This window comes from Hyposmocoma kahamanoa, unplaced genomic scaffold (assembly GCF_003589595.1).
Source record: "Hyposmocoma kahamanoa isolate Upper Pololo Valley unplaced genomic scaffold, ASM358959v1 93, whole genome shotgun sequence".
In the NCBI taxonomy this organism is placed as follows: domain Eukaryota; kingdom Metazoa; phylum Arthropoda; class Insecta; order Lepidoptera; family Cosmopterigidae; genus Hyposmocoma; species Hyposmocoma kahamanoa.
Window position 1 is genome coordinate 6,630,590 of NW_020654810.1, and position 18,435 is coordinate 6,649,024.

General features: G+C 37.7%; 1 protein-coding gene across 3 annotated transcripts in view; it reads right to left on the minus strand.

Annotated features, from left to right (window-relative positions):
• Positions 1-18,435, minus strand: part of LOC113237627 (sodium-dependent dopamine transporter) — a 69,543-nt gene that overhangs the window by 3,426 nt on the left and 47,682 nt on the right. For 2 of the 3 annotated variants that reach the window (XM_026474233.1, XM_026474232.1), the window contains exons 3-9: positions 8,709-8,843; positions 7,023-7,177; positions 5,380-5,498; positions 3,996-4,134; positions 3,227-3,361; positions 2,493-2,596; positions 1,872-2,109 (exon numbers count right to left, since the gene is read on the minus strand). In XM_026474233.1, the coding sequence (XP_026330018.1) occupies positions 1,872-2,109; positions 2,493-2,596; positions 3,227-3,361; positions 3,996-4,134; positions 5,380-5,498; positions 7,023-7,177; positions 8,709-8,843 (1,025 nt within the window). The remainder of the gene's footprint in view (positions 1-1,871; positions 2,110-2,492; positions 2,597-3,226; positions 3,362-3,995; positions 4,135-5,379; positions 5,499-7,022; positions 7,178-8,708; positions 8,844-18,435) is intronic. The other variant, XM_026474234.1, reaches the window with a different exon arrangement.

An 18,435-nucleotide genomic window follows, 5' to 3' on the forward strand; every position in this document is an offset into this window, starting at 1 on the left:
AAAAGAGTCTGGCGCACCCTCAATAAATAATTCGATTAATTAACTATAATGAATTATGTAACAAAATTGAAATAATCGAATGTGCGCTGTCCTATTACGGAGTCTGTCATCCACTCAGCTTATTGTCGTCTCACTGAAAATGCTACGACGGTGATTTTCAGTGGACCCGGTAACAGCATACACGCAGCACGGACATAGCAAACGTATTTTACTAAATAGGTGTCATGTCATGCGCGATTATTACACTATGATTGAATGAAACTACTGGAACTTGTAAACTTATAGCAGCAGAACTCATAGTGAAAGAGTTCCAGAGTAGTACTGCCACCGTACCTATTTCTGCCGCCAAGCAGTAATGTCAGCATTACTGTGTTTCGGTTTTGAAGGGTTAAGGGTGTTGGTGAAATTACAGGCAACAGGGTGACGGGCGCAATGGCAGTGCCCCTCACCTGATCTTTGCGATTTCAAGCTCTGAGTGCCAGCGCAACTGTTATGGGGAGACGTGTAGCTTACCATCAGGCGCACGACTGAAAGAAATCTCCCCGCATGACGTAGGTACCATTGCTTTTCTGTACGGCGCACCCTGGGCAACAATCAGCAAGTACCTTACGCCGATTGGTAGAACCTTTCACTACGATGGCAACCATTATAGTATATGCCATCGGCACGTATACGTACGTTATGTTTTAGCAGCAGTAGAGCTCCTTGTGAAAGAGTTCGTCCAGGGAAGTACTGCCACCTTACCTATTTCTGCCGCCAACCAATAATGTGTTCCGGTTTGGAAGGGTGTAGCTGCTGGTGAAACTCAGGTGGAACTTGTCAACTTTATGTCTCAGGGTGATGGGCGCAATGGCAGTGCCCCTCAAATCTTTGCGTTTTAAAACTCTTAGCGGCACTGCAACTGTTATAGATAGGCGTGACGCTTATCACCAGGCTCACGACTTGTTCGTTTCTCACTTTATATCACAAAAAATTCGTCTTCTTATTCGATTTTCTTCTTATTGAATTCGTTTTAGCGATCTGTCTGAAGTCTGTCTGTTTTGAAGGGTAAGGGTGCTGGTGAAATTACAAGCACATGGGGCTTTTCAACTTATGTCTCAAGGTGATGGGCGCAGAGAAAGTGCACCTCAGATCTTTGCGATTTAACCGCTCACGCGATGCGCTCATCCTACCGCAAAATGGCGGCTATTATTTTAAATACAAGTTCTTATAAATAAAAATTATTATTCTGCATTGCTAAATAAATACCCTCCGTACTACAACAAAAACATCTCAAATAAAATGCAGTAATACACCGCAAATCCTGCACTTAAAACGCACTAATAAAATTTTGGTGTACTTGGGTAAATATTATAATATTCCGTTTGAGTGATTCTAACGTTTACCATGAAATTACTCCTTAAAGTATAATTTATAAATAATTATATTCAGGGTAAACTTAAAAAAGCTGCTTACGGTATGTTTTCAATAAATAAACACCGAAATCACCAGCCCAAGCAATAACACACATGATTGTCGTGACGTATTTTTGAAGTTGTTTATTTTTTTTTAATGACAGATCCAGGCATTAAAATCTTTATGGTTGGCTAGAGTAGTTGCCGAAATAGCAATTAGTATTAGTTCTTTTACCTGTTATAACTTCGACATCCGATAAATCGGTATAAAATCATCACCGGCACCTCTAGGTGTGGTATGCGTCTACGGCTGCATGTATCGCGTGAGCGATTATAGCTCTGAGTGGCACTGCAACTGTTATGGACAGGCGTGTCGTTTACGACCAGGCGCACGATTTGTTCGTCCCAGCACTTAGTATCATAAAAAAATGTTTAATTTTATAAAGATCTTTACATTCACTTGAACCGTACACTCACCGAACTATCTAGACCAAGGGTCAACAGCATCATAAAGAATATTAACGCCCAAAATGTAGAGCCTGGCATGGTTGCAATGGCAGCTGGGTATACGATGAATACGAGCCCTGGACCCTCAGTGGCTACATCCTGGACTTCCCGCCCTGATGCGTGCGCCATATAACCTAGAACGCTGAAGATTACAAAACCGGCCACGAAGGAAGTTGCTGAGTTGATCACGCTAGTTAAAAGAGCGTCTCTGAAATAAAAAAGAAATATGAACAAAATGTTTTCATACATAGTTTACGAGATGGTACAGTTGATACCCTAAGATACCTGATCCCTAACCGACTGTTTGGTTCTGAATAGATTCAATGTGTATAAAAGTATTAAACAAACTGTGAGCCCTAAAATTCATTTTAGTATGACTTCATTATAGCATCATTAAAATGCCATTTTCAGAAGCTTTTTAAGCCAATTTGATCTTTAATTACATTACATAAATACACATTTCAACCAAAAAGCTTGAATTCCTTGCCTTTAATTCCTACGCTTTTCTGTTGAATGCGTAAGAAGGTTCTCCCTAAGGGGTCATGCATCTTAGAGCATCGACTGTACATAATATTTAAAAACTGCACATACTGGAAAACGTTGTTATGATACTTGTTGTAGGAAGCGTATGCCAATAGTACTCCAAAACCAGGTCCCAAAGAGAAGAAGACTTGAGTAGCAGCATCCACCCACACCTTTAAAAAAAACTTATTTTCAGCTCATTTTCTTTCATTGTTTTTTCTTCTTAGGCAAGATCTTTAGGCTGTAAGTAGTAGTAGAGTTCCTCGTGAAAGAGTCCGTCCAAGGAAGTACTGCCACATTACCTATTTCTGCCGCCAAGCAGTAATGTAACCACATATGGGACTTGTTAACTTTAGTCTCAAGGTGACCGACGTAATGGCGGTGCCCCTCAAATCTTTGCGATTTAAAGCTCTGAAAGCACTGCAACTGTTATGGATAGGCTCATCAAAAGGCTCACGAATTGCTCGTCCCATCACTTTATATTGAAAAACTCTTCTTCTTATTCTAACACACTTGAATACGTTTTAGCGGTCTGTCTGTACCTGTTTCTTTTTCTGGAACAGAAGTAGCAATCAGTCATAGTCAAACTTGAAATCCGCACACCTAACTGGTCAGTTTTGGCCTTGGGCCAATCATTGTACCACTAAAATACGTGCTTAAAGATTCTAAGTAGTCATAATTGATTATTTCATTGCTTTATACTAAAGTCGGTGATTGAAGACATTAGTGCTGTACCCAGTGCATCATATTACATCTACATATACACCTACATTTTTCTGTACGATCTTTAGCAAACAGCTTACCTGTGGTTGAGTAATAGCCTCGAAGTTAGGGCTGAGATAGTATTGAATTCCAGTAGCTGACCCAGGTAAAGTGATGCCGCGTACAAGGAGGATTAATAACACCGCGTAAGGAAAGAGTGCAGTGAACCAAACTACCTGAAAGACAATTATTTCCTGAAATATACCTATTTAAATATTAGGTCCAATTTTATTAGTTTCTTTTCGTTGATTATAACGAACGTTCTTGATTGGTGCGGAATATTTGTTGTTCAGTTCTATAGTAGGGTAGACAATAACAAGATGGATTATCGATAATTACTTAATATATTATGATTATGTAGACAGTGAAAAGCCGTTGTAGCCTAATGGTTTTATCCACTGTCTCTCAAGCAGAGGCCGAGGGTCCGAATCCAGGCTCTCCTTTCTGAGTTTCTCGGAATTTAGGTGCGAAATTTTGTTTTAAATTTGCCATACGCTTTTCATTGAAGGAAAAGATCGTGACGAAACCTGCACTTTTACTTGTAGCGGACTATGACCTAAATACATTTTAAGGCTTTCGTAGTTAACCCGTGACCATGGAGCGTGCAACCGTTCCGAAATATCGGGAAAATAAAAAGAAGTCATACCACGGTAAGAAACCTGACATTAGTGATAATCATTTATGACCTAAATACCCTGAGAGAAGACCAGTGTCCAGCAGTGGGCCTTATAAATAGGTTGATGATTAAGATGATGTAGACACTATTACGAATTTCGTTTGCGAATATTTATGCCAATTGAATATGTGTACCTTTCCGGATGTACTGATGCCTTTCCAAAGCGAGAAGTAGCAGATGACGTAGACAGCAAACAGGCAGACAGCCATGTCCCATTTCACGGTGCCAAGGTCATGTAGACCCTGACTGCCATGCAGTTCCAATATAGCGCGGCTACATTAAAACAATAATTAATTGTGTGCTACTTATAAAGTGAATTCACCGTAGCAATGGGCGACAGTTACTAAAAAAATTAATAATCGAATTATTCGATTATAAACATAATCGATATAAATTAGTTACTAATTACTACACTTCACTTTTGATTATTGATCAAATATCGATTGTGAATCTCAATACTATACTAATCCATTAGTTACAATTTTTTTTTATAAATTAGGAAATAATAGGTTCGATTTTTTTACATTCCATATCATAGTATAGAGGACCTGTTTTTAGACACCGAAAATTTAATTAGTAATTTAGGAAATAAAACTATTTTTCCAAATTTAAATGGCGTATATTTGTTTTTTCAAAGAAACCGACGTTTCGGTCCCTTTACAGGTCCCATGGTCACGGTTTACTGTAAAGGGCCCGAAATGTCGGTTTGTTTGAAAAAACAAATATACGCGATTTAAATCCGGAATAATAATTTCATTTCCTATGTCTAACAATCGCGAAAACCTAAGAGCGAGCTATATAATATGTTTAATTAGTAATTACTAAATTAGTATTTACATTCGATTCTTTTTGGTAAAGGCGACTAAATCGAAATCGCAAGTGTAGCGATGCGATGGCGCGTTTCTCTATCGCAAATCGCTGCTAAAAGTCAGTCGCCTAGTGTAACAGTGAGGACGTGTGTGATACACACGTCCGGTACTCAATCGGTTTTAGAGCCCACTGAAAATCAGCGTCACAGCCTTTTCTCGGTGGTGACAATAGCTGAGTGGGATCCTGTTACATACGCCACAGTCACGCACATGACACTTAATCTAATTGTGTTAAATATTTCATGTTTGCTTTGTTGTTGTGTATGATTTTATTTTTATTCCTTTTTTTCCAGTTATTTTTATTTCAATTTTTTGTTTTAATGTAGCTTCATCTTTTTTTTTATCTTCATTTTATTACTGTGTATATTTTTGTTGTGGCGTAGTACTAAAAGATTTCTATTCTATTCTATTCTATTCTAACCACTTATAAAATTCTTTTTTTAATTTGGTCACTTCCATTCTACAGTTGTGCCGTGTTTTCCCTCTCTACTTGGCATCCTCAGGAGTTGCGGATTGTTCGAAGCTTGGCCGAGGGAGAAAATATACTTTTTTAACATGGATTTCCGCTGAATAACGCCTGATTCTATTAATTATTTCAAGAAATTGATTTAACTAACTATATTCATAATTTAGGTATAGATCAACTTACTTGAAGTATTCAGAGGCAGCAGATGTAAACGGTGTTGTCTGAACAGGGCTTAAAAGTGAGTCGTTACGTATACGCGAGCGATTTGCAGCTGTAGCTGCACTGAATTCAAACTGCAGCACATGTAACAACAATTACACCGTGTTACTAATAAAACCATAATAAAACTCAACCATGATGCATTAACGTAACGAGTCATGACCGCTGACTTATCGTAAGCGACTTTTTACCTAACCAACGTTTTTTATTGCAAATGATATTTTAAACTACAACGGACAAGAACCCGTCGATATTCCAGCCAAACTTACATCAAATAGAAATTATAGCAAAAGGTAATTTTGTGGCTGTTTCTCCCACAGGGTCTAATTTCTTTGCCTTCGGTGGTTGATTTTTTTTCTTAATGTCAGGAGAAACATTGCGCGATAAGGAAAAAGAACTAAAACTTACATAAGATTCCGTTAATTGGGCAACAACGTTCGTAACAATTATTGACATAATTAATAGCTAAATGTTACTATACACTGCATGAATATTTAGCAGATAAGAATAATATGTCCAATTAATTGCATAAATACAAATATAAAATAAATAGTACAGATATATTTAATAAAGTATTTATTGTAAAAGAATTATTAAACTTACGTAATTTAAATAATGAAATTGTAAAATATTGTAAAATAATAACTAATGATTTTTAATTTTTAGATATTATTTATATAGAGTAAGACAGATTTATTAATTAGTTAAATTTAATTTCAATTTCATAATGTATTTTATTGTAGGTAATTATTTTGTAATTCAATTAAATTTTAATTTAATACCATTTCACGTGTAAATAAATACATTTCTTTTTTAAGATTGCAGGGTTCATGTTTGGTTTATAAAAACATTTTAACAACTACAAATGTACGGACAACGGCACATCAGACTATACATTTTTGTTTGAAAATCGCCTCCAGTGCAACGGAACAAGATACGGCGATGTGTAGCTTGATGTGCTGGCTTGTACAATATATGATACGCAATAAAGAATTAGAATTTGACATATTTGATCCGCCGAATTCAGCCGAAATAAAAAAAAAAGTACACCGATGTCAGAAATTATGCACCGAAGGCATAACTGCATTTACTTTTCATATGAAATTTTAAGAAAAAGGCAATAAAAACAATCAATAATCTACATTCATCAGCTGAACTGTTTTATTTTTTATATTTTAATGTAAGCGACATAATCAATATTAAAAATTCATAAAGTAAGCGACCTCACTTTTTATCGCAACCCAGATTGTAGGCATATCACAATTTTGTTGTTTGTGGTACAAAACGTGCCCCACCTTGTTGCATATTTTTAATCACAAGTGTTACCTTAACCGCCTGTAAGCCTCAGAAATGTTTAGATAGAGTTAGGAAAAGTATTGTAAGCGCCAAAAAAGGCTTAACAACATTGTTTAAAAAAAAATGAACGGTTGTACAGTCGGTTACAGAATTCATTTCATTCATTTTATAGGTATATTAAAATTCAATTTAATATCATCACATTTATATGTAGAAATATTGAAAAAACTCTCTCCTATAAAATTTGTTTTTAGTCTCTTACACGAAGTCGGCGGTAATGGGTCGATAAAATCTATCAAAGTAGCACTTACAGGTTTGCAAGACGGAGTGTTCCAATCGTTATCGCAGTTGGTCCATGGCAGCATGGTGGTGAAGGAGGCGAAGAAGAACCGCAAAGCCCACGCGATGATGACGTTGTAGTAAAAGTCCACATAGAATGCTATCAGGACTACGGCGTAACCAATGCCTATTAAAATAGTTTTGAAAGTGCAAATACAAACACATGAGTTTAAAAAATAACAAATATTTAATTGACAAAATACTTTCATAGATTTCTCATAGATGGCGCTACGGCCAAAGAGTCGTTGAAAACCAAATACAAAGATCCGACAACGAGTACATAGAAAAATTCGTGAAGTTCGCTGGTTTGTTCCGTGGCTTATTAGGTATAGCGTCTAGCACGGTTTGCTAGAAGACGTCGGTTGGAATCCAGTCGAAGGAATTTTTTCTAAGTGGTCGATCTTTGCATTAATAATTATATACAAAGTGGAGTAATTTCACAAAAAATAATTGAATAACAATTCAATACAAATTTAAACATGTAATTAATTAGATTATCTCTCGAACATCATTTGCAGTTGTTAGTATTTTTAAAATACCTCCGTATTATTGTCTCCGGTCCGGGTGTTTGCGGTATCGTCGTTGTTTCCGATTTCCATTACACAGTGCTTTAGTTACTTACTTACTTTGGAATCAGAACAACGTATATGATGTTGTTTAATATGTATGTGCTTTCATGTTATTAAAGTTATAAAAATAATACGAAATACTATAAACTATTACAAGTAAATTTGAAATTTTATAATTCTCCTATTTAAGCATAAAAAAGACATCGACAAATGTCGTTAATACAATCTTTAAACCTCTCAACTGAAGAATCGTCATTTTGCAGATGTGGCTTTATTAAACCAAGGGTGCCATTTGACCTTGGGCACAAAGTCCCATAGCATTTCATAATCATTTTAACTCCCCTTTTAAGTTTATGCGTCTTCAGCGCATTCCACGTGCGGTCAATCCAATAAAATGCTCTTTGATATAAAAATACGTTTTCTCCAGAAGCTTTCGCAGCACCTTTCCGCTCCATTACCAATTTTATTTCTTCTCAAAAATCGTACGGGAGTGAGGCACTCAGCGCAAGGACGTGACAATCGCGCGGAACGAAATCAGAACATAAGCCGGGGCCACAAATCTAGGGGTCTTTGTCGTATGGAGCACTTAGAGGGCGCCGGCAAATGGTGTCAATTATGGTTGTTAAGTGAAGAGGGCGGACGGCCCTCGTCTCATGCTTTGTGTCTGGCTTATGAATATTGAGGAAATTTTTAGTTTAAAAGTTTTCTCAGCTGATAAGTTTTTTGCTATGACTATGAAACTCTGAATTAATAAAATGAAACCAGTCAAGCGATAGTTACTATCTTAGCATACACTTCGGACATTAGTATGAAATATATATGCTCAGTAGCTCAATTTCTTCCTTGTTGGTACCGTTCTCATATCTATAATAACGCACACTTGCGCACTCTTATGGCCCCGCACTAGGGAAACCATGCATCGCGGATGCCCAGGACACACATAGACAATCACAAATTACACACGAGAGAAATAAATATAGGCCTTATAAATAATTTCTCCCGGCCCGGGAATCGGTTACAGAGGCAGTTAAATCTATTGCTTCATTTAATTTTATCCAAATCTCTGTAGTACGTAAACTCCAGTGTTACCTTTGAAAAGTGGCACGAGGCGGCCCCAGCAGGTGATAGCGCCTTTGCGGTGATACTGGCCCAACGCCAGTTCCATGTAGAACAGCGGAATGCCGCCCACCACCAGCATGATGCAGTAGGGCACCAGAAACGCTCCTGCAGGGCATCATCCAATGTTACATGCAATTACAGCGCTAAAAAGTTTCTCATAGTCGAACGAGATAGAAATACTGCCTTCCTTGTCGCAAACAACGCATTTGTATTTTGGTGACTTAAGAGATATTGGCACTTAGTTTTTTTAAAGGTCAATTGTACTAATTTTGCTAAACAGTAACTAAATAAACATATAAAAAAACCACTTATAGGCTTGTTTCGCTGATTCCAGATATTGTCGATAGAGTTACAAAAATTGGAGAGAACGAAGATTATATTTTTGTGTATCTAATGGCAAAGCAATAAACATTTTTAACGTAACTCCACTTTTGCCATTTTTCAATGAGGGGTGTGATATGTTATTAATTCAATTTCGCTAAAAATTTCGTTTACGTTATGATAAGGAGAATGAGAGAAATGAAAGAGAGAATGCCTAATGTCATTAGGTCTCCATTTGTACTGTTTTGTGTGCAATTAAGTTTAAATAAATAAATAAGGAACGATTGTAACTGAAAACTTTAAATTTCAAAATATAGCCATTTATTAAACTAAAACGAATTTTAATTGCCTTATGTTGTAAACCGGACAATTATGTTACTCCCTACCTATGACTAATTTTTTTTATGAACCAAGTGACGGGACGAACAAGTCGTGCGTCTGATGGTAAGCGACACGCCTATCTATAGCAGTTACAGCGCAATTATGAGTTTTAAATCGTAAACATGTGAAAGATGTGGTGTTTTCGTGGAGAAAATTGCAAAAACGTTGTATACTAGTTGGTCATGTGCTCACTTCAAATAAAATCACGAAGTAGTAAACAACGTTTTTCCAATCTTCTCCACGAAACCTTGAGGTTTATCCATGAAGACCTCCACGTCCAAGTCGCCATATAAAAATGCGGTATCTACATCTAAATGATGCATTTTAAGGTCCATTTCAGTGGCTAAGGCAAATAAAGTTTGCAACGACGAATCCCTGACCACCGGAGAAAAAGTCTCGTGGTAATCTACACCCTCCACTTAGTTAAAGCCTTTTATCACTAGTCTGGCTTTGTACCTTGTGACATTACCATGTGCGTCTGTCTTTAACTTATATAAACTATTTGTATGGAATTATTTTTCTATTAGGTCTGTCGACTAGCTTCCATGTATTAAGCTTTATCAGCGAGTCATACTCATTTTGCATGGCTGATCTCCATTTACCAGTATCATTGACTCTGATCGCTTCACAATACGTTTGTGGCTCACTATCTTCAGCCAACGTATGGTAAAAGAAATAATCAGGAGGTTTCCGATCTCTAGTTGGATAAAGCGACGTAGATACACAGCTTGTTTAGCTGCATCAGTGAACGCCATGTACTCTGCTTCCGTCGAAGACAACGCCACTGTGGGTTGCTTCCGTGATGCCCACGATATTGGACCATCTGCCAATTTGAAGCAGTACCTCGTATATGACCGACGATCACTGGCGCAATTAGCCCAGTCGGCATCAGTGTACCCCAATTTTCTCCACGAAAACACCACAAAACGTTATCGGCACGAACTTTCGTATTGGAGAAAATTAGAAAAACGTTGTTCACTAGTTTGTCATGTGTTCACTTCAAATAAAATCACAAACTAGTAAACAACGTTTTTTTAAATATTTTCCACGAAAACACCACAAAGGGCACTGCGCCCGTCACCCTTTAAATCGAAACGCAATAATGCTCACATTTCAAACTCTTTCACAAGAAGCTACTGCTACTAAACATCTACTACCATTTAAAGCATTCCAGTATAAAAATCTAGATGAGAAATTTATTTTCAGAGTCTCAGAGCTCAATTCTCAGTCAATAAATCTATAGCGTTTCACTCGATTGCCCCCGTAGAGTTTCATTTCGTCGTGTCGCCGCTTCGCAATTCGCAGTAATAATTTCATATCGGCCCGGAGCGACGCAAATTGTCCTATAATTGCCCTTTTAAGGCACTCTCGCTACGGCCTTTAAGAAACTTCGCCTAATTTGACTCTTATTTCGTTGTCACTTTAAAAAATACATATTTTTATTATTCTTGTTTTATTTTTGTGCATTTTTTCTATGAACGCTTACTTGAATTGTTTAATTATGTTATATAATCTTCTATCTATTTTTTACGATAACACAGTCATTTTGACTGTTGTGACAATGTTTTGTTCTAACAATTAATTACAATATAGCATTATACGTGTACATATTTATATATATATTAGTAACATTAGAGCTCCTTGTGAAAGAGTTCGTCCAGAGAAGGAACTGCCACCATATCTATTTCCGTCGCCAATGTGAATTACTGAGTTCCTGTTTTAAAGGGTGCTGTTGAAATTCGCACTTGGATCTTGTCAAATTATGTCTCAGAGTGACGGGTACAGTGGCAACGCCCCTCAGATCTTTGCAATTTAAAAATCACTGGCGCGTCGCTTGATATCACAAAAAAACCATATCAATGTTGCTTCCTTTTTTATAACTAATTTAGATAAATTTTATAGAAAAAAAACACTTTTGAGTACTACAGGCGGAGGACGACCGTACTGAAATCACAACGAGAAATCTGCGCGTAATAGATCCTAGACCCTACGGACACTAATCCACAAATCTAAAGTGTTTTATACACTACTAAAACTCTTTTTATTGGATAATGTGAATATTACTGAGTTCTGGTTTTGAAGGGCAAGGGTGCAGCTGAAATTTACACAAAGTGTGGACCTAATGGTAAGCGACACGCCTGTTCATAACAGGTGCATTGCCACTCAAAACTTTAAACCGCAAAGATCGAAGGGGAACTGCCACTGCGCGCGTCACCCTGACGGACTGACCCATAAGTTGACAACTCCCATGTGCCTGTAATTTCACCAGCACCTCTACCCTTTAAAATCGGAATTGGCGGCAGAAATAGGTAAGGTGGCAGTACTTCCCTAGACGAACTCTTTCACAAGGGGCTCTACTGCTACATAATTTCTCTATAGCCCACTCCATAATGCTTTAAGATCAAAAGCGATCGTGTGATTCATTATGTCCTTCCTAAAGATGTAACCGAGTTCTTGGTAAAGCGACAATGACTAATGAGTGAACGGCCCAATTGTTAAACGAGACGCTTCCTTGCCACTGCTTTGAACAATTTTCTTCGTAGGAGGTAACTCTGTTACAACAGCGGTGCGTAGTTTAGTAAAGTAAGAATTGTGTATATGGTAAATATATGTGTGTATAGGGTTGTTTTTAGTACCTACATGCTACAGGAAGGGTATAAACTTGCAAATAAATTGATACTGATAAGCAATAACGTGTCAAGCAACGTGTTCATAGTTGTGCGAGCATTTTTTTGCATGTATGTTACGCGATAACTCCGACATATTAGTGAACCGATTTTGATGATTCTTTTTGTTGGAAATACCTCAGTATTGATCCCATTTAAATTTAAAGAAAGTATTCTACGTCTAAGGGTGGTAAACTAGAAGATGAAACCGGTTTTGGGCACTTTCCGGTAACCGATTTCAGTAAAACTTGGCAAATACTTACATGTAATTCCACGAACTTTTGAGATTTAAAATTAAATTTATAAAAATGAAAACAGTAAACCTAAAAAATTCTACCTTAAATTTTTTTTTTAATTTCGCTAACGCCCTTTCTATAAAACTCCGCCGTTATTTAAAAGATTTCAGGTACTCAAAATGATGCTACATAAAAACTTAAAAATGATTAAATTTCTAAGAAGCTTTTCTCTTCCTCCAAAGTATCTTGAAATATCCGTCGGGAAAGACGGGGTGATTTAGGGGATTTATTTTATTGCCGGCTGCAACAGGTTGGCGAGGGGGAGGATGGCCAACTTCAACATGTAGGGGGAGATTATGAGTTTTTCTAAGTCGGTCGAAGTGAATTCGCTTAGCAGGGATAATGGGGACGCTTCTCGCTCTATAATATGGGGTCTTGTCAATTGTATGTTTCATGAAGCACTTCGTACTCTTAGTATAATAAACCCACACCTTATCATATACGTTAGTGATGGGTGATGGAAAAAATTTCAATTTGAAAAAAATCATAATAAAAAAAGGACTCACTACCTTAATTATTTCTACCGTCAAGCAGTAATGCTCACATTACTGCATTCCGATTTTTAAGGGTAAAGTTACTGGTGAAATTACACTCACATGGAACTTGTCAACTTATGTCTCAGTGTGAAGGGCGCAGTGGGCAATAATCCTCAGATCTTTGCGATTTAAAGCTCTAGATGACACAGCAACGTATGATCACATTTCTGTACCGGCTTTATTATACCAAACAGAGAAAACAGAAGACCTGCTTTTTTTGAAATTGATGAATAAATAAACATGACAGAGACGCATTTAATGTGGAGTTATGAAAAGCAGGAAATTACAGAAATGGTCATCACGGATCCTGAGCAAAACTCACTAATCGATCGTTATGCACTTTGCCCATAGGTTTTCTAGCAAAATCTGCATGACCGGGCAGTGGTGACACACATCCTGAGGACTTTACATAGTAGCCATTTTTATTAAATTTTACAATTCGACGTCTCATAAAGTTAAATTATAGCAAACGATACCTTTACAATTGAATAAAACCAATACACCCGGATCCAATGTCCTCAATTACTTGAAATCGGCTTAAAAAGCGGAATTGAATTTACAATACCGTCCCGACGCGCAATGGCTAAGGGTATTCGGGCAGTTGTAATATAACGCCGTTCCCAGGGGATAGCAGAATCGATTGAGTATTATCAGACTACAGCATTAAATCATAGAACGGCAACAGTACTTCTGTCCGATGCTTATTGTTTCGCGGTTAAACGTTGACAGTGATTTGTTTGTTGGTGCTGGCTATATTTCTATATTTGAAACATTTAAACAGTTAACTGATGCTAAATACTTACACACGATTACAGTTTGAGATTTAGGCCCTATTGGTACGTTTCATAATATTATTATTATTTAATTTGTTAACCGAGTCCAAAAAAGGAGGAGAGTCGCAATTCAACTTTTTTTTGTATGATACACGATTTCTTATATTATATGCTAACCGATTTTGACGATTTGAGTGCTTGTTTCATAAATTCTCACAGGTTCTACAGTAAAAACGCTTTTTAAATCCAGTACAAAGATCCGCAACAAGAACGTAAAGAAATTTGAAAGATCCGCTGGCTCGATCGGTAGCGCAATTGGTAGATCTGTGCTTCTATCATGGGATTAATAATAATATTTCTTTATTTATCTCCACAATACAAAACAAAGGATCATTACTGTAGAGATACGTATTATTACATACGCTTAGAGTAATTGCATTGTGGGAGACTGGAGTTCAAACTAAGCAAAGCTTGTAATATAGGTATCCAGGCACCCAACCATTAGGATGTAATGTTAATAGTATTACTGTAGTAGACTGCAAGAGTACTGAGGAAATATGTACGTGGGGCGTACTATAAGTTTACGGAATGAATAAGAAAAAAATATTATAAATGGTCAGAAATGAATTTATTGTTTCTCAAAATATTCTCCGTTAGCGTGCACTTTTTCATACGAATGAACCAATTTTGAAAACATTTATGCCACTCTACCATGACAATCTCTGAAACATATTTTTCATATTCTTGGGCAGCCTCTTCAGGTAATGAAAATCGTTGACCGCATAACTGGTTTTTAATTTTTGGAAATAAATAAAAGTCACAAGGTGCCAGGTCGGGATAGTCCCGATCCCAACATCCCGGGTATAGACCCGGGATGGCTCATAAGGTCAACGTTGTTCACCTTCAAAAATTCATTTGTCTGTCTGGCCGTGTGAGAACTGGCATTTCCGTGGTGCAAGATGATACGGCGGTTGTCAATAACTTCCGGCAAACAAATTATCGTCTACCAATCACAATTCATGGCACAACGATTCTCCAAAGCAACAGTAGCTACGTGTCTCGTTTTATTAAAAGAAGAAGCAATCATCCGCTTTGCACACGCGCCACTTTGGTTGGTTTCGGCTCATCTCGAAAGACCCATACGCTCGATTGCTGCTTTGTTTTGGGATCGTAACTATAAATCCATGTTTCGTCACCTGTTACTATGTCCCACACCAAATGTGTAGCCCCTTCGTTGAATCTGGTAAGCATGGCATTGCACCCAGTGATGCGATCCGTTTTTTGAACCTCAGTCAAATTGTGTAGAATCCACCGAGAGCACCGCTTTTTCACACTCAAATGTTTGTGTAGTATAGATTGTATTTGACTCATGTCTATGCCTAAAGATGCCCGAATCTCATGATATGTCCCATGCCTGTTTGTTTTGATCATACGGCGCACGGTATCGATGTTTTTGTTGTTCACAGTAGCGGACGGGCGACTATCACGAAATTCGTCACTGAGATTCACACGACCGCTTTTGAATTCTGCAAACTAGCTGTAAATAGTCGTCTTGCATGGTGCTTCATCGCCAAAAGCAGTTTGAAGCCGAGCGAAGCTCCGCTGAGCTATTAACACTTAAAGTCGTAGAAAATCATACTACGAATATTTTCACGAGTCAAATCCATGGTGATGTAGACAACCAATTTCTAAAATTACGCCACAATGTAAAAAGTGACAGTCAGATGAAACAAACTTTATTCTACAGCCAAAGGATTCCATTTTCAAATGCTGTAATTACTTTTTAAATATTGTTTATGTAAGTGGACAGTTCCGGAAAGTTATAGTGCGCCCTGTGTATGAGCAGACAAATATATAAAAGAAGCATAACAAATATACGCGGTAGTTATTATATGCGTGTTTGTGTGTGTGTGTGTGTGTGTGTGTGTGTGTGTGTGTGTGAGAGTAGAAGAAGCGCTGAGCAGTAGTTGTCGAAACTAATCCTGGAGGACATATATTACATTGATATAGATCACAGTCAGTTTGTATACAAAATGTTATGTCTTCTTGTGACCGCTAGAGGCGCTGTATAATTTGCCAGATAAAATTGTGAAGTAATTTACGTAGTAGTTAGCGACAACTGTCCACAGTAAAGCGTCGTATAGGCACTGTAGCCACGTCGAAGCGACGTACGCTTGTTCGAGCCAACTCGGATCAAAGGAATTATACGATCCTACTGCGAACTTTTCAATTTCGATCAGTGACCTAATATAATTGAGGTCACCATGTTAAGTCAAAAATATTCAGTCTTAATATTCAGCTGTGAAAAAAGATATAAATTTGCGCAATTTTTTTTTATAATACCAAAGGACGAACAAGTCGTGCGCTTGGTGGTAAGACATGCCTATCCATAACAGTTGCAGTGCTACTCAGTGCTTAAAATCGCAAAGATTTAAAGAGCTCACCCTGAGACATAAGTAGACAAGTTCCATGTGCCTGTAACTTCACCAGCACCCTTACCCTTACAGGTGGCGGCAGAAATAGGTAAGGTGGCAGTACTTCCCTGGACGAACTTTTTCAAAGCCACCAATAATTGGCAGAACTGCGAAAAAAGGACGTTCTTCGGCAGAAAATCGAAATTCTGCCTAGTACATGCCGAAGATTATAGTTTATTATTACAGGAGAGCTAAAAGTGCGTTTCGAGATTTAAGTGATGTTCAAATTCACAATGTGTTCATGAGCCTGAAGTAAAACTTCGATAGTCAGGCGGTAAAGAACGACATGATAAAGTAGCGTCAAATTTTTCAAAATTCAATCACACGGCCGAACAAAGGGATCGGCTATAGTATTAAAATATCATATTTCCAATGCATGAACAGAACACAGGTACGCAATTGGAGTCAATAGAGGCCTAACTTCGTGATACCATGACAGCATAAGCTACAAAGGTGCAATGCGCTTGGAAAGAGTAATTTATCTTTATAGGATACCTTGAATAGCAAGGAAATTACAAGTTTACATAAATTAATAAATAGTTTTTCAGAGTTTCACAGGCGAGAGTAAAACAAGCTACAATTAAAAAGAAGCAGTAATGATATCAAAATGAGGTTGATACTCTGAAACGTATGCTCGTTAAAATTAATAAAAGTATAAAAACTTAATGTTTAAGAAAGACATTGTAGGTAATCCTGCATTTTGGAGAAGTTCAAATTAACTGCATGTGAAGTCCCCAAACGGCATTAAACTGTAATGCCCTAAATTCCCTATACAATACAGACACGTTTATCAGTCAGTACGTGTGGGTTGATAATAAAGATGCACCGACCTTAATATATTGTCATCATGACACAACGCTGTAAGTACCATACGTTCAGTCCGTCCCTGTGGACTAATTCAATGAAAGCCCGATCGGTGGTTCTAGAGCGCATCTAGAATGACCCCCACTCCATTAGCTTATTACGTTCTCCATCATCGCGTTACTTTCACGGAGAGTTAACTAAGTTACTACGGAAAGGGCGCGTTTTGATAGTCAATTACCGTTACAGCGGGTAGCCTGTACGATGAGATGTTTCGTATCAGGTCACCTATAGCTCATACTGATAAGTTTTTGATGACCAAATTACCAAATCTTATTCATTATACAGATAATTTTAACAAGGCTAGTGGGTTCGCACCACGGCGTTTGACGACGGGGTCAATGACGACGACGGTACCGAAGCGGCAAGCTAAGCGAAATTCAGTTCAAAGTCTAACGTTGTGCCACAAGGCCATCAAGTATATAACCAGAAATAGAGAAGAAATAAGGGCCATGTATCCCTGGCAACTCATCAGGCAAAAGGGCCTTATATCACATTTAAATATCAACTCTGAAATATCATCTAGTGGAATTACAGGCACATGGGACTGGTCAACTTATATCTCAGGGTAACGGGCGCAGTGGTAGTGCCCTCAGATCTTTGCAATTTAAAGCTCTGATTGGCACTGCAACTGTTATGGACAGGCGTGTAGCTTACCATCAGGCACCACTGTTCGCCGCGTCACTTGATGTTATAAAACTCCGTTTATCCTGAATTCACAAATTAGAAAGCTGAAATAGTACAGCGCCAACAACTGACCTGTGTGTACGTATATTCCTAAAATAATCTGTATTTATTGTAATAAAGATAATATCTCTAACAATGGGCTGTTCCATTCGGTGGTGTGGGAAAAACAGCAAAACATCTAATTACAAAACAAACGGAGTCACATTTCATGGCTAATTAAATATTAAAAATATGTAATTATGTAATTTTGTGCATTATAGCAAAACTCAAGTTAAACTGATCGATTTTAAGTGAAACAATTGACGACACCCGTCGATTGTTTCGGATTCGGGCTGGCCAATCGAAGCGCAGTTGTCACTGTAATGATTTTCTGGTTATATACTCGATGCAGATGACGAACATCACGTACTGCAGCCCCAAGGCTGGTACTTTTAAATCATCTCAATTGTGTGTCGACAGAATGTCAGAATGGCACGAGTATGTACGTTTGGCATTCTGCTAAAAGTTAAGAGGAATTGCTTTTCGGTGGCTAGCCATGGAGCTGCTAGTCATTGCACCTTTTTCGTATTCTGCACTTCAACGATGAGTCGGTGGCGTAATGTAAAATATTATACAAACATATCTAATTTGAAAACTAAACTGCTGATTAAACGAGATAAACATTTCGAGTTCTTAGGTTTTCGCGATTGTTACACATAGGAA